This window comes from Drosophila takahashii, chromosome 3R, assembly GCF_030179915.1.
Source record: "Drosophila takahashii strain IR98-3 E-12201 chromosome 3R, DtakHiC1v2, whole genome shotgun sequence".
NCBI classification, from domain to species: domain Eukaryota; kingdom Metazoa; phylum Arthropoda; class Insecta; order Diptera; family Drosophilidae; genus Drosophila; species Drosophila takahashii.
In genome coordinates, this window is record NC_091681.1 from 31,715,786 (window position 1) to 31,729,033 (window position 13,248).

Here is a 13,248-nt window from a genome sequence, read left to right on the forward strand (position 1 = left end):
GGTTAAATTTCAAAGAGATTTTCTAATTTTTTGCTTTTGGGTAAGTTAGGTTTGGCTTATATTGGGATTATAGATACAATTATTAGGAGACTAGACAGATCTCTCAAAAATAGTTTGAATAATCGTTATTTAAGATTTTTATTTTAAAAAGACTACTGGGATATTTTGTTTTTAACCTTCAAAAACAACGTTCTTTTTACTCTTGTCCACAAAGTATATGGATGTTAACAAATCTGGAAAGAAAATTAACTGTTATTTGATCATGTCTATGGGCTAGTACTCAACCCAACAAAAAGTCGTCCAAAACAAAATCTTCATATGAAACAAAATTTTTTGACGTTGTTTTTCATATGAAGTTTTTTGTTTTGGACGACTTTTTGTTGGGTTGAGTACTAAGCCTATAAAGTTAAATTGTTAATTAAAACTTGTACAAATCTCAGTAGGCCTTTTAAAGTAGAAATCTCAAATAACGATTATTTACGGTCCCTGGTTTATAGTTATTTATTTAAAAAGAATTGGAGCTTTACTTAAGCTATAAAATCGAATTAGTTATATTTTACTAGCCTGCCTCAAATAAATTATCTGACCTTATAATATAAAATAAAATTAATAAATGCCTACAAAAAGTTAAAGGTACTCCCCAAACAGTTGATCTGCTGAATACCCTATATATTTATTTAGTATACATTTGGTATTTTTCTCAGACCCAAACGTTTGAGGTTCACAGCTGCCGTGCGGTCACACTTCATATTTTGTTGCATATTTTTTGTTGGCCGTTCTCAGCAGCCAAAGTTTAAAGAGGAATTTAGCGATATATACGTTCTGATCTGCACCGCAAACGAGTGCAGCGAGTTGCAACTGCAATTGTCCAGCCGGAGTTACCCGATTTTCCGGCCGCGGCACGTTACCGTTCGAGAAATCGGAGTCGATCGGATGACGGAGTGAAGAAGAGTCGAGCGCGAAGCACATTTTTGCGAGGTCGAGACCACAGCGATTGGAAAGCGTTTAAAACACAGGCAGCGAAATGTTCGGGACGAAAAAAGAGGTGGACGAGCATGTCCACAAAGTGCTGGGCAAATTCTCGCCGGGAAATGAGGTAAATAAATGCCCACATCGTGCAAAGGAATTTCAAAGGGGAAAGAAATAGCAGTTGCGAAATCTTCGGCGCCGCCATTGAAAGCGCGCCTTTGTGTGCGTTTGTCGGTGTGTGAGTGTGCGTGCGTGTCTGTGAGTCGGCGTCACTTGGCTGGCGGATTTGCAATAGAAAAGGAAAATTGCGCGCTTTTCTGGCGACGCCAGCATTTCGTATATTTACAAAAGAAATTGCTTTTCTCTAAGCCTCATGACATTTCGGTTCTCCTCATCAATCAAAATAGAAATTTGAGGTTATGTGTAGGTGGCCAGCAGCCGCTTATTTCAATTTACATCTACAGTAGACACTCAATATGTGAGAGGGCTAGGAATTGCAATAAGGATATTCATACCAAATTGTTTTCCCAATTAGTTTAGTTTAAAAATGTTGATTGAACTTTTTCTTCTTGTTTTAGTACAGTGAAGATTTGTTTCACTAACGGAAGCGCTGGATTCTTATTTGCCATTGTTTATAAAACCTTTAAATTTTAGAAAACAAAAAATTAAAGTTTAAAATTATTATCAAATCTCAGTTCTTCCCGCTTAAATTCATCAGAGTTCTAAGCAGGACCTTAAAAAAATATTTTTCTATTTTCGATTTCTGCAGTTAATCGTACCCGCTATAAATCTAAAAAAATTTTTACATATTCTAGAAAATCTCAAACTATGCATAAAATATATATCAGAGTTCTAAGCAGGATCATCAAAAACTATTTTAAAATTTTCCAATTTCCATAGTTTATCATACCCGCTATAAATCTAAAATTATATTACAGACTCTCGAAAATCTCAAACTATGCACAACATATAAATTTAAAAAAAAATGAACTTAAAAACCTTGTATATCTCAGGTCTTCCGGCTTAAATTAATCAGAGTTCTAAGCTGGATCATCAAAAAATATTTATCAATTTTCCAATTTTCTTATTTAATGGCGCTATAAATATAAATTTATTTAAATTAAAAAAAATTCTTTTTTACAAACTTAAAAACTGTTTTTAGTGTTAATTTAAAGTAATACAATACAGTTTACTTTTCAAACTGTATATTGTAAAATTTATTTAAAATATTTATTAGACTTTACCTATTTACCTTGATAATAAATTTATTAATAAACTTCCTTAATAAATCCTAAAAACCTTTGTTTTTAGCGCGATATCAAGGGTCTGGCGATAGCCAAGCTGTACTACAGGATCCAGGAGTTCGCCACGGCCATCGAGTATCTGACCAGCTACCTCAGGATCAAGGATGAGGCGGTGGCCCAGAACCTGATAGCCACCTGCTACAGCAGGCTGAAGACGCCCGATGTGCCGAAGGCGCTGCAGCACTACCAGCGCAGCATGCAGCTCAATCCTCGCCAGTCGGAGATTGTTGTGGGTGCCTGCGAGCTGCTGACGAACGAGAATGCCGCTTTCAACACTGAACGGGCCAGATATTGGCTGGATTTGGCGAATGACCTCGATTTGGGCGACAATCAGCACGTCTTTGCCCTGCGGATGCGTCTCAATCTGCAGGAAAGCAACGGCGGAGGAGATACCGGCGGTTCAGCCGACGGCGAGGACAACACTTTGGAGCTGCTGATGCACAAGGAACTGCTGGCGCGTCCCCAGGATGTGAATGTGCGGGTGAAGCTGCTGCGTAGCTACGTAGAGAAGAAGAAACTCGATCAGGCCTTCACATATGCCATAAAAACCGAACTGGAGTCCACGAGCTGCACGAGTCAGTCGAGCGAGTGGTACGACATGATCTGGACGCTGCTCGCCAAAATGGAGCTGGCCAAGGATGTGAAGAAAAACTGGCGCTTCTGGCAGCTGGCGCTCCACGCCCTCGATCGCCTCATGCAACTCAGTTTGGAGGCGGGAGGCAGCGGCATGGCGGACAGCAGCAGTCAGTTGTTCCGCCTCGATCAGTACCTGCACAAGTTCAGCAATGCGATAGAGCGGGCGGGCGATGCTCCGCAAAGGGAACTGCATCAATCGTGTGTCGATCACTACACCGGCCAGCTGCTGCTCCACGCGGTGGCGCTGCTTTTTAAGCGTGAGCTGCTGGGCAACAAGAACAAGTGGCTGAGCACGCTGCGTTCTGCTTTGCCTGCCCTGCTCCTTGGCTATCAGGTGCGTCCGCTGGAAGAGTCGCATGTCCATCAGTGGATGAAGCACTGCGATGCGGAGCAGAAGCAACTGATGCAGCTGTGGCGCCAGCAGGGAGCTTTCCGTTGCGCTCAGTTGGGAAGGACTCTGCTGGGATGCCTGGACAAATCGGGAAGGGATAACGACAGCCAGAAGGAGAACAGCCACGCCAATGAGAACCAAGTTTCCGCCCAGACTTTACCTGGTTTGTTTGCCGACTCCGAGGAGCTGCTGTCCTCGGCCCACCAGCAGTGTTTGGACAAGAACTGGCGCAGGCAGCTCTACCAACTGCTCTTCACCCACGCCGAGCACAAGCTCAAGGATCAATCCTCCCATCTGGTGCGTCACCCGCGTCTGCAGCTGCCCGTCTTCGAGTGGCCGCATCTGGCGGAGATTGAGACGTATGAGCAGCAGGCTCTGTCGCTTCCGCCGCACTCCCTGGCCCAACATGTCTACCTGGCGCTAAGCACCGAACCCGACCATCTGGGCGATGCGCCACGCGTTGCTTTCTACGAAGGCTTTCGACGGGATGTCAAGCAGAACCTCAACTACTGCGGTCACGATTCCATCAGCCAGGTGGACGTGGATCTCTATCTGTACGCCACGGTTATTCAGGCCCAGCGGCGATTGCAACTCCAGCGGGAGGTGTACAACAGCTCCAATTTGGGCAACCGCAATGCCGCCGCCCGGCCGCATATGATGCCATTTGCCAATCTGCTGGGCCAGCAACTGGGATCCACGGAGCAGAATAACTGGTGGGAGCTGGTGCTGCGTCTCCACGCGAATCAGTTAACAGCCGAGGGCAATCGCGCCGAGCAGCGGGCTCAACTGCAGGTCGGTTTGGAGGCAGTGCGTGGGGTAAATGGACCCAAAGCAGATGCCATCATCATTTTCCAGCTGGGCAAAATTCTGCAGTCACGAACGGACCTTCCCTTAGAGTCCCGCATCGATACTTTGTACCGCCAGGGCTTCGCAATTCTGCGTCGCCAGCACTCGCAGCAGAATGACTCCTTTGTGCGGATCTTCAAGTACGGAGCAGCAGGATCAACGGCCGCCTGGCAGCAGCTTCAATCGCTGGCCGAGCATGCGGTCTCCTATTTCAGCAAGAAGATGTTCAAGGCGCACCAGTACGAGCAGTTTGTGGACGAGGTTCGCGGATTGGATCTACCCATGGCTTACTTTATGCAATCGGAGGCTTATCGGCTGCTTGAGGATTCCGGAAAGACCACTAGAGTCTTGAGGGCTCGCTTTTCAGAGCGCCGGCAGGAGTGCCTGCAGCAGACGCAGCAGCTGATCCAAAACGACGCCAAGCATCCGCTGCACTCGGCAATGCGACGCTACCAGCAGAATCGCAGTAGTCAGGCTATCGACGACAGCTTCGGCAGCCCGGATGTGCACAACAATTCGTCGACCTACGAGGATGCCGAGGATGACTTCTATTCGGGTGCCGCCTTGTCGGCCAACCGATCACGTAGGCAGGTGGAACCCGCTCACCCAGTGACGCCCATTGTGGTGGCGGCACAACCAAGTCAGGAGATGGAGCAGACTGTCAAGCAGATCAGCAAGTCGCTGTGTGTGCTCAAGGACGATCTGAGTTTGGGCATGGAGGCCATGCGTCAGGAAATCAAGAATCTAACAGAGAAGTTTACTGGTTTGGAGGATCTGCTAAAGAAGATCAAGATCAGCAGTCGAGATACGCCGACAAGGGATGTGGATCCAGCGGCTGCTTTGGGATTGGATGATCTGTTTATCATTGAGGATGCGCTTGCGGAACACCATCAGCAGCAGCAGCAGCAACAGCAGCACCACAATCAAGCGGCTGTGCATCAGGTGGTTCCCAATCCGTACAGTGGCGCCACTCCTGGCTTCTACAATGGCCTGCCCAACACTCCTTCCGCACAGGATCGCTTCCTGCCGGGTGCCTACGGCAGTCCCATGTTTAACCAGAACCAGATGTACAACTACTACGCTGCTCAGGCTCAGGCGCAGGCTCAGTTTTTGCGTACTCCACCAGCTCCAGGAGCGATTCCACCTCCGAATATGTTTGGTAAGTGTTTGGATCAGGGTTCGGAAAAAACAACACACTTTGTAACATGTTAAATGCCAAAGTTCAAAAAAAGTTTTTGACATGTGTGTAAAAAAGTGTAGCTTACATATGTTAGAAACATAAATAACACACATTTGTTTTATTTACACGACGCGTTATTAACACGATGAGTTTTTGACATTAAAACGTCAGAAATATATGTTTAACTGAAAAATTTTTGTTCACAACGTGTATCACAATGAGTTTTTAACACAATGAGTTTTTGACACTAAAACGTCAGAAATATATGTTGAGCTGAAAAATTCACGGTTTTCTGTTGTTGAAAAAATTCATATATGCTTTGAAACGGTTAAAAATAACAATTAAGATATCCTGTCCCAATTTTGATTCTTCGTTTTTCGATTAATGTCCATAAAATGTAATTTTCATTTGTGTTAAAAACACGTCGTGTTAATAACACATTGTGTAAAAAACACAAGTGAGTTGTGTGTGTTAACAATTATTTTTCACATTTTAACACATATGTCAAAAACTTTGCTCACACTGTAAAATACAATTTTACATGTTTTTAACACGTGTGTTAAATTCCGAATCCTGGTTTGGCTCTATTTCATTTAAATATTTCTAATGATTAATCTTAATTAGGTCCCCGGAATCCCAACTTTGGACTGCCCAGCATGTTTCCACCGCCGACAGGGGCTTCGGTAGCACCTTACATCGATGCCATGGGCAACTTTACCCAGCCGCCTCCAAGCCTAATACCTCCACCCGTTCAGCCAGCTGTAGCACCGGCTCCTGCTCCGGCTCAAGCTCCTCTTAATCTGCTGGAGTCTAAGGCACCTGCTGCACTGCCAACTCCGAGTTTCTTCAACACGCCATCGCCGGGCTTTGGTGCTTCGCCCATTCAGGTGCCTCCAACCAAACCTCTGAGTGTTCCATCAGCGGCTCCAGTACCTCCGGCTGCTGCTCCTGTGATTCCTGCAGTGCCAGCTGCTGTTCCCGCTCCTATTCAAGTACCCCAAGTGGTGGCTCCCACTGCTCCCGCTCCCGTTCCCGCCATGTTTAACCGGGCTTTGAACAACCAGCCCGTGGAAAAGGAGCCGCCGGCCAATGTGGTGATCACCAGCTCGGATCCCTTGCCAAAGCCAACGAGTTCGAGTGTCCAGCCCACCTTGAGTGTGACCATTCCGGCCCAGCATATCAAGCCCAGTTTGGTGCAGCCCCCAGAGCAACAGGCGCCGCAGCAGCCAGCGGTACCAGCAGTTCCAGCAGCAACGGCCGCTTTCAGCTTTAACTTTGGCACCAAGACCGCCGAGAGTCCCTTCTCCTTCAAGTCGCAGGTGGCCAAGGCGGCGGCCGAGAAACAGAAGGAACAGGAGGAGGAACTCAATCAAAGTGGAGCCAGTGAACCCAACAAAAGTGTCGCGGCAGACACCTCAGCGGATGACTACGATCCTCGTCCCGATTTCAAGCCCATCATCCCGCTGCCCGACGAAATAGAGGTTCGCACCGGCGAGGAGGATGAGGAGGTCAAGTTCAGCGACCGTTCGAAGCTCTTCCGCTTCGCCGAGAACGAGTGGAAGGAGCGCGGCACGGGGCTGATTAAGGTTCTCTGCGACAAGGCCACCGGCGTATCGCGCGTCTTAATGCGTCGCGATCAAACGCACAAGGTGTGTGCCAATCACAAGATCACTGCGGACATGACGCTGGTCACTCCCGTCCAGGATAAGGATAAGAAATCCTTCTTGTGGGCAGCCAATGACTTTGCCGATGAGCAGGTAACGCTGGAGAAATTCCTGGTGCGATTTAAGACACCCGAACAGGCGGAGCAGTTTAGATTGGCCTTTACAAATGCGACACAGGCGGCGAAGAAAGCGGTGAAACCGGTGGAGAAAACAGCAGCGGATCCTCTGAAGGTCAATAAGGAAGCTACAGCAACTGCTCCTCCTGCTTTTGGCGTTCCCAAGACCTTTTTAACGAGCACTCCCGCTCCCACTTCGATTTTCGGCAAGCCGCAGGAGCAGACAAAATCCTCGCAATCCGAAACGGTGCCACCGGTTCCAGCCACAGTGGCCAAGTCGCTGTTTGGAACCATCTCAGCGGTTCCAGCTGCGGCACCGGCTACCACTGCATCTTCTACTCCCGCGCCCTTTGCCAACTTTAGCTTCACGGGAAATGGAACGACATCAGGATTTGGCACCGCCGTCAGCGCCTCTCCCTTTGGCAACCTCTCCTTCGGCAGCAACAACAGCACTCTATTTACCACGGCTTTGATTAAGGACAACACAGTTCAAAGTCAGACCCAACAGCAGCAACAAAATCTGAACAAGTCAGCTGCCTCGGATGCCGAGGAGGAGTACGTGCCCACCGCCCAGTTTACGCCGGTTATCGCGCTGCCCGATTTGGTGGAAGTCGTCACCGGGGAGGAGGACGAAGAAGTCCTCTTCGAGCACCGCGCCAAGCTATTCCGCTGGGACAGGGAGACGAGCGAGTGGAAGGAGCGTGGACTGGGCAACATGAAGCTCCTGCGCAATCGCACCAATCCCAGCCAGGTGCGTCTGCTGATGCGTCGCGAGCAGGTCCACAAGCTGTGCTGCAATCAGCGTCTGACGGCCAAGACCAATTTCGCACCTGCGGCAAACATCAAGGCGGCCGTCACCTGGGCTGGCCAGGATTATGCCGATGAGGAGATGGACGCCGCCTTGCTAGCTGTGCGGTTTAAGTCGACGGATGTCTGCCAGGACTTCCTCAATGCCGTGCAGAAGGCTCAGAAGGATTTAGGCAAGGAATCAGCTGCAAGTCAGGAAACCGCCGCTGTTGAAAAAAAGAAGGAGGAGGAGAAGCCGGTAAAGGGCTTTGGCGATGCCTTCAAGCCCAAGGCAGGCAGCTGGAATTGCCAGGCTTGCTATACTAGTAATAACCAGGATCAGCTTTATTGCGTTGCCTGCCAGGAGCCCAAAGATGCCACTGTGCCGCCCAAGCAAACGGGATTGGATCAAGGAAATGCTCTAAATCTAACAACCAGCTCCGCCAGCAAGTTCTCGTTTGGCTTTGCACCAGCAGCTGTTCCCGCCACTGGAGGATTTAGTTTCGGAGGAACTGCTCAGCCCAAAGAGAAGCCAGTGGTGGCAGCTGTGACCGCCACATCCTCGGCTCCTGCTGCAGTTGCACCACCATCTCAAGCTGCAGCTTTAGGATTTGGAAAGACTTCAACTACCTCTGGATTCGGAGACGCCTTCAAGCCGAAAGTGGGTAGTTGGTCGTGCTCCGCCTGCTATGTAAACAATCCCGGCGAGTCGCTCCATTGTTCCGCCTGCGAAACACCCAAGGATGATACTGTGCCAAAGAAGGAGAACACACTGGGATCGGGGATCAGTCTCCCAGCTACCACACAATTTAGTTTCGGATTTGGAGCTCCTGCAGCTGCAGCAGGTAAAACGGATAAGCCAGCCGATGCGGCCAACAAGAACAGCAATGTCTTCGGATCCGCCACCTTTAACTTTGCTGCTCCAGCTATGCCAGCGGCACCGGCTACTTCAATCGGCTCCAGCAGCTTCTCCTTCTCCATGCCCAAGCCGGGTCAACTGCAGCCAAAGAGTCCGGCTGCCAACGAAGGCGACGATAACGATTCGCACGAGGAGGAGGAGGAGAACAACGCCTATTTTGCACCAGTGATTCCATTGCCCGATAAGGTAAGATAATCGAGTTATCCCATAACCGTTTTTATTGACTAACAATTTACAGATCTATGCAAATATCTATTTTATATTTTATTTGCTTAGATTCGACCATGTAACTCAATTTGCTTACAAAATATTTAACCTTAGCTTGGCAGATTATTTTAAAAGTTATGTACACCAGGGAGCCATCATACTTATTTGAAAAATTACAATTCTCCAGATCTACAAGAAAGAATACAAAAAATGACAATTTTAGCCCCCTTTTCCTCCTTTTCATAAAACATTTTATTGAGATTTTTCCATTCAAAAAATCATAACAAATACAAGGAAAAATATTTAGAAATTTTTTTTTTCAGTTATTATTAATTTTGCTTGGGGAAAAACTTTGCATCAAAACATTTTTGTTTTAAGCCCCAGAAAAAAAGTTTAAAATTTGACTTTTAAAAAATTTTCTAACTTTTCAAAGGGTGCTTAATGGGTTAAGAACATTTTTGTGACATTTAAACGGAATTGAAGTGCTCTTTCTATAGGTGCCAAAAATTTATATTTATATTCAAAATATAAGTACAGTTCACATTCAAATCTGTGAAAATAATTATCATTTATGTTAGATTTTAGAACCAATTTTGTTCGAATATAAAATAGATTATCCGTTTTGACTAGCGCAGTCATTTATAAGTTATACAACTTGTAGTGTTATGAAGCCAAAACAATAAATAAATAAATAAATAAATAATAAATATAATAAAAAATCCTGCTCTTTTCAGATCGATGTGAAGACCGGCGAGGAGGACGAGGAACTGCTGTATGTGCACAAGGCCAAGCTGTATCGCCACACGGAGGGCGAATGGAAGGAGCGCGGCCTGGGCGACATAAAGATCCTGCGCCACCGGGAGACCAAGAAGCTGCGCGTGGTGATGCGTCGCGAGCAGGTGTTCAAGATCTGTCTCAACCATGTGCTCAATTCGAATGTGGTGTACAGACCGAAGACGGAGACATCGTGGCTGTTTGCTGCCCACGATTTCAGCGAGGGCGAGAGTGTCCTGGAGCGATTCACGCTGCGCTTCAAGAACAAGGAGGTGGCAGAAGGCTTCCACGCAGCGGTTAAGGCCGCACTCGATGGCACCGCCAAGGCGATAGAAGATAAAACCGATGCGATCCCTTCAGCGGAAGTAACTCAGGCGAAGAATTCGTCCGATACTTTGCACGCGGATCATAAAGGAGAGGTGGAGAATAAGGTGGAGGATAAGATTGCCTTCGCCAAGGCCTCATCTGTAAGCGCCGCCAACTACGAAGTGAACCCACCCCTACCCATGACCCTTCCCCTCCTGACTCTCCCCCAGCCCACAGTCAAAAGTAATAATTCCTCGTCGCCCGCTTCGTCAATATTCAAAGCCAGTTCGCTGGGTACAAGCAACTCGGGCTTCGGTAATCTATCCGTATCCTCGGTTAACAAAACCTCAGGAGCAACATTCTTGTTTGGAAGCACGGGTAAGTGATAGAATGCCAATTAGAGCCCTGCATAAATGCATTCAATGAATTTTTTGTTTTATATGAATGAATTAATTCGAATTTTGAGTTTAATAGAATTGAATGAATTTGAATTTTGAGTTTGATAGAATTGAATGAATGAATGGCATGAATTCCAAAATATCAAACGACAATTTCTTTTGAAGAAGAAATGGGCCATAATTTTGTGTTTATATCTGCATGAATTTTATTTACTATGCAGTTAACATTGATTTGTTAAAAATGTTCCACTTTTTGTTCTCAAAAAAAAAGTACAAAATAATCTAGCAAATTCAAAAAATTCATAAAAATTATTCATTCATATATTAAGTTCGAAATGAATTGGAAAAGCATTCAATTTATTTCATATAGAATTGAATTAAACAAATCAGACATTTCAAAAATTGAATAATTCACGCAGGGCTCTAATGTCTATCTAAAATATCATTTACCCCAATAACTTTCATTTTAGATAAATCCGAGTCTGGAAAACCAGCCGATCCCCTGGCCAATCTGCAGAAAACGATCAATAACGCAGGTCAAGGCAACGTTTTGGGTTCCATTTTTGGCAGTGGCCTGGCCAGCCAAAATTCGGTTGAGGATTCTGCGAAATCCATTTTCGGAGGTGGAAACAAATCAACTGAGCAGCAGAAGAATGATTCTCCGCCCAAATCCATCTTCGGAGGCACCAAAGCGGAGGCACCAGCCAGCCAAGAGGCAAGCAAATCCATCTTTGGTGGCGGCGGCGGCTTCACTGCACCTGTTTTCGGAGGCGCTAATCCTTTCGGAGGGGTTAAGGTTGTGCCATCCGATGGCGCGGAAGCACCAAAGTCCATCTTTGGCGGTACCACATCCATTTTCGGAGGAGGCTCAAGCACTTTTGGAAGCCCCAAGGTAGATGCCCAGTCACCGGCCAGCCAGGAGGCACCCAAATCCCTGTTTGGAGGAAGCTCGTCATTAGGAGGCTTTGTGTTTGGCAGCGGCAACGGTAGTTCGAACATCTTTGGGCAAAAGGAAGCGGCCGTCTCCTTCACAGATGTGACCAAAGAGGCAACGCCCGGAAAAGAGGAGAAACCAGAAGACAGCAAGGACAAGAAGGAAACTCCGACTGTAGTTGAACCACCGACCAGTACGTTTGCCGATTTGGCCAATAAGGGTGGCAATCCGTTTGCCGAATTGGCCAGCAAACCGGGCGGAACTTTCGCCGATTTCGCCAACAAGGCGGGCGGCAATGACTTTGCCAACCTGTCTGCGAATAGCTCAGCCAACGCCGTGGGATTCAACAAGTCGGCCAGTGGCGGCGGCAGCGGCGGCTTCTACAACCTGACGCACCAGAACGCCTTTAAGAACTTCCAGTCCTCGCCGCAAACGGGTAAAAATGAGTCTGGAGCTGCAGACGGCGGTGGTGGTGGCGATGATGATGGCGATGCCACCAACGACGACAACTACGATCCGCACTACGATCCCATTGTGGAGCTGCCGGATGAGATAGTGGTCACCACTGGAGAGGAGAACGAGACTAAGCTGTTTGGCGAGCGGACGAAGCTCTATCGTTTTGATCCCGAGACCAAACAGTGGAAGGAGCGAGGTGAGATTGAGTAATATTTTTATACCCGTTACTCGTAGAGTAAAAGGGTATACTGTATTCGTGCAAAAGTATGTATCAGCTAGACAGAAGCCGAATCGATCTAGCCATGTCCGTCTGTATGTCTGTCTGTCTGTCCGTCCGTATAAACGCTGAGAACTCGGAAACCACAAAAGCTAGAAGGTTGAGATTTCCCACACATATTCTTGGGCTTCCTACGCAGCGCAAGTTTATTTCAGCCGAGCGCCACGGCCCTTCTAACGCCCACAATCGCCCACTAACGATTTTAAAATGTGTATGGCGCCCACACTTAAAGATTTACGAGAAGTATAAATGCAATTTTGTTGTGTGTATTTATAGGTATCGAAATGTAGAAGAAATTTTTCAGATCCGACCATTCATTAAAAAGTTATGCGCAAACAAAATTGTTTATATATCTATCTCCCTCGCACTGCCTTTTGCTGAGGTTCGATTATTAGATAGTCGGGACACCAACCCGACTATAGCGTTCTCTCTTGCTTTTTTTTTTTATATCTACCGTATATTTTATTGTGTGAGAGACCAAGTAATAATTTATTTGACTGAGTAAGGTGATTAATGAGTACTTTAATCCTCAGGCGCCGGCGAGATTAAGGTGCTGGAGCACCCGGAGCTGCAGACATTCCGACTGGTCATGCGGCAGGAGCAGATCCACAAGCTGGTGCTCAACATGGGCATCTCGGCCTCCATGCATATAGAGTACATGAACGAGCAGAAGAAGAGCTTCCTGTGGGCCGGCTTCAACTATGCGGTGGACGCCGAGGGCAAGGTGGCCACCGAGGGCGCGCTGGAACGCCTGGCCTGTCGATTCGGCAAGGAGGAGATCGCCGAGGCGTTCCTCAAGTCGGTCAACTCCTGCATAGAACGTGTCAAGGAATTGCACGGCGGCGAGGAGGAGGAGGACGACGACGAGGAGGACGCGGCGGAGGAGCAGGAAAGCTCTTAAGGAAACTGGAACTAAATATAATATTTAGCATGTTTACAATCGTGTTTATAAGATAGTCTTTCAAAAAAAGTATCGGAAATTGTTGAAAAAGCACACTTTTCCTAATAATAAAACTTTCATAAATAATAAGATCAAATTTTGAAATGTCTTTTAAATATTAAGGGAAAATCTAAAAAACAATTTG

The 13,248-nt window shown here is 46.9% G+C and overlaps 1 protein-coding gene across 2 annotated transcripts; it reads left to right on the top strand.

Annotated features, from left to right (window-relative positions):
* Positions 1–725: 725 nt before the first annotated feature.
* Positions 726–13,200, top strand: Nup358 (Nucleoporin 358kD). 2 transcript variants are annotated; one of them, XM_070217815.1, is made up of 7 exons: positions 726–1,096; positions 2,281–5,305; positions 5,951–8,997; positions 9,753–10,259; positions 10,329–10,476; positions 10,967–12,082; positions 12,697–13,200. In XM_070217815.1, the coding sequence occupies exons 1-7, from the start codon at positions 1,025–1,027 to the stop codon at positions 13,062–13,064; spliced, it is 8,283 nt and encodes a 2,760-aa protein (XP_070073916.1). In that variant the 5' UTR covers positions 726–1,024; the 3' UTR covers positions 13,065–13,200. The 2 variants fall into 2 exon arrangements, with proteins under 2 accessions (XP_070073916.1, XP_017007766.2); XM_017152277.3 differs by having other exon boundaries at positions 9,753–10,476.
* The last annotated feature ends 48 nt before the right edge of the window (positions 13,201–13,248 follow it).

Coding starts and splice junctions, on each gene's coding strand:
- Nup358 (XM_017152277.3), top strand. CDS start 1,025: ATGTTCGGGACGAAAAAAGAGGTGGACGAGCATGTCCACAAAGTGCTG. Junction 5,306..5,950: donor TCCACCTCCGAATATGTTTG/GTAAGTGTTTGG, acceptor AATCTTAATTAG/GTCCCCGGAATCCCAACTTT. Junction 10,477..10,966: donor ATTCTTGTTTGGAAGCACGG/GTAAGTGATAGA, acceptor CTTTCATTTTAG/ATAAATCCGAGTCTGGAAAA.